We start from the raw sequence: 1,864 nt of genomic DNA on the forward strand, positions 1-1,864 counted from the left end.
CTGAAAACGTATATACAAATAAATAAATAAATATAAAAAAAAAATATATATATATATATATATATATATATACAAAATAAAAAATAAATATAAAACGAAATAAATCTTGATCAAAAAGCCTCCAATAACATGAAATGGTGAATGGAGAAGTTGGCAAATCCCAGTTTTCTAAAACGAAAGAAGCTCTAATTCTTGTTTGGATTTTGAAAATGAAGGCAATGAGATTTAAACATGTTTAATTACCATATTTTACATTTAAAAATGTGCATATTGATTAAACAAAAATTGTAAGAATATCAAGATATACATTTTGGGATATATCGCCCAGCCCTAAACCAGAGGAAAATGATTCTTACCCAGTGAATACGAGACATAAAAGAGTGCAGATAAGAATGAGGACCTGGTTGAACATGGCCGAGTGTGTTCTCTGGATGGCCCGGTGCAGATCATTCTGTAACACACACATGTCATCTGGTTTCTGTAGAGCATTGCATAGACACTGGTGTGGGTTTATTTGGGAATGGTTATCACTCACCATCATGCTCTCCAGAGCACACTTGGCCAGCCAGCAGTTGAGAAACACTGGGATAAACAGGTTTCTGAGGGGAGGCCAGAAGATCTGACATAGAGAGAGATACATAGAGGTCAGATTTTATTTTCAGATGTCGTTTGGGATATTATTATTCTGAATATGCTTCTTACCGTTATAATGAAAGGGACAGTATTTAACATCTCCAACAGGAAAGACACCTGAAATATCTGCTCCCATAAATTACCCTGAAAAAAATTTACATATGCACTCAGAAACAATCTGTTTCGAATATCAGGAACCAACAGTTGTGGTTGTGCCAAAGCAAAAGGCAGTAACTAGACACTTCAGGTCTCAGATTCAGAGCAAACTGCGTGTGAAAAATCAATAAACATGTTCACACTTTGCACATATGCACACAAACTCACCTTGTAGCTGAGGTACATTAGCAACATGGCCTCCATGAAACTGATGGATGCTACAATAACCTGATGAAAAAAAATGTACAAAATAAAAAAAACAGCTAAGAGGGAAATTTCAACTCACAGGACATTACAATTCTTATTTTATAGTAAAAACTCAAGCACAATGTATTATACAGAAGCCAAAAATACCAGCAGTACTGAATTTCAAGAGCAAACCTGAGTATCACAAATGCTTTATAACGAGAAACGCTACAGGCTGGCGGCAGGTACTGGTCAAAATCGTGTAAATGCAACAAAAACTTGTATTATCACACTTTTAACAATCCAATTGCAAATGTTGTTATGAAAATGTAATCCATTAAATGTAATCTACAAATAATTAAAAAGCATTAAATATGAAGGTTCTGTAAAATGTGTGTTTTATTCATTTGTAGTCTTTGTTTTGTGTGTTATTAGACAGTACTTGTTAAACTACGTTAGATTATACATGCATAAATATTCAAATTAATTAACTTTATTAAAAATGAATGTACATTATTAAAATTGACCCAAGATCAATTAAAAACCATCAGACACTCATTTCTGGATTCACCAGATCACTGTAAAAAATATTTTTTGAAATGATAAAGACTATTGGAGTATGTTTTACATAAATAAACAAATAAAAATAATACTTTTTCAGTCTTTCTACTTCAAAATTTCATGTTTAATTCAATGCGTTACTTGCTATTTCTTTGCAATTATTTGTAAAATTTACTTGCAATTTCTAAGTGAAAACTGTTTACACACCAATTTATTTTCAGTGTAGCGGCAAACAATCATAATTTTGAAATATTTTGAAACCAAGGTTCGAAGCAAAGCCTTGCGTGCTGAAATCACATGACTTGGCAGTTTGATTCTGAACCACACA

General features: G+C 32.4%; 1 protein-coding gene across 1 annotated transcript; it reads right to left on the reverse strand.

Annotated features, from left to right (window-relative positions):
- Nucleotides 1-356: 356 nt before the first annotated feature.
- LOC107580254 (potassium channel subfamily T member 1-like) lies at nt 357-1,017 on the reverse strand (the record flags this gene model as incomplete). The annotated part of the gene is made up of 4 exons (XM_016265982.1): nt 357-451; nt 536-619; nt 703-777; nt 958-1,017. Coding segments are annotated over 4 exons (314 nt in total), but the record flags the coding sequence as incomplete, so codon positions are not given.
- Nucleotides 1,018-1,864: the final 847 nt, after the last annotated feature.

The sequence above is a fragment of the Sinocyclocheilus grahami genome, unplaced genomic scaffold, assembly GCF_001515645.1.
Source record: "Sinocyclocheilus grahami isolate Dianchi unplaced genomic scaffold, SAMN03320097.WGS_v1.1 scaffold28436.1, whole genome shotgun sequence".
NCBI lineage: Eukaryota > Metazoa > Chordata > Actinopteri > Cypriniformes > Cyprinidae > Sinocyclocheilus > Sinocyclocheilus grahami.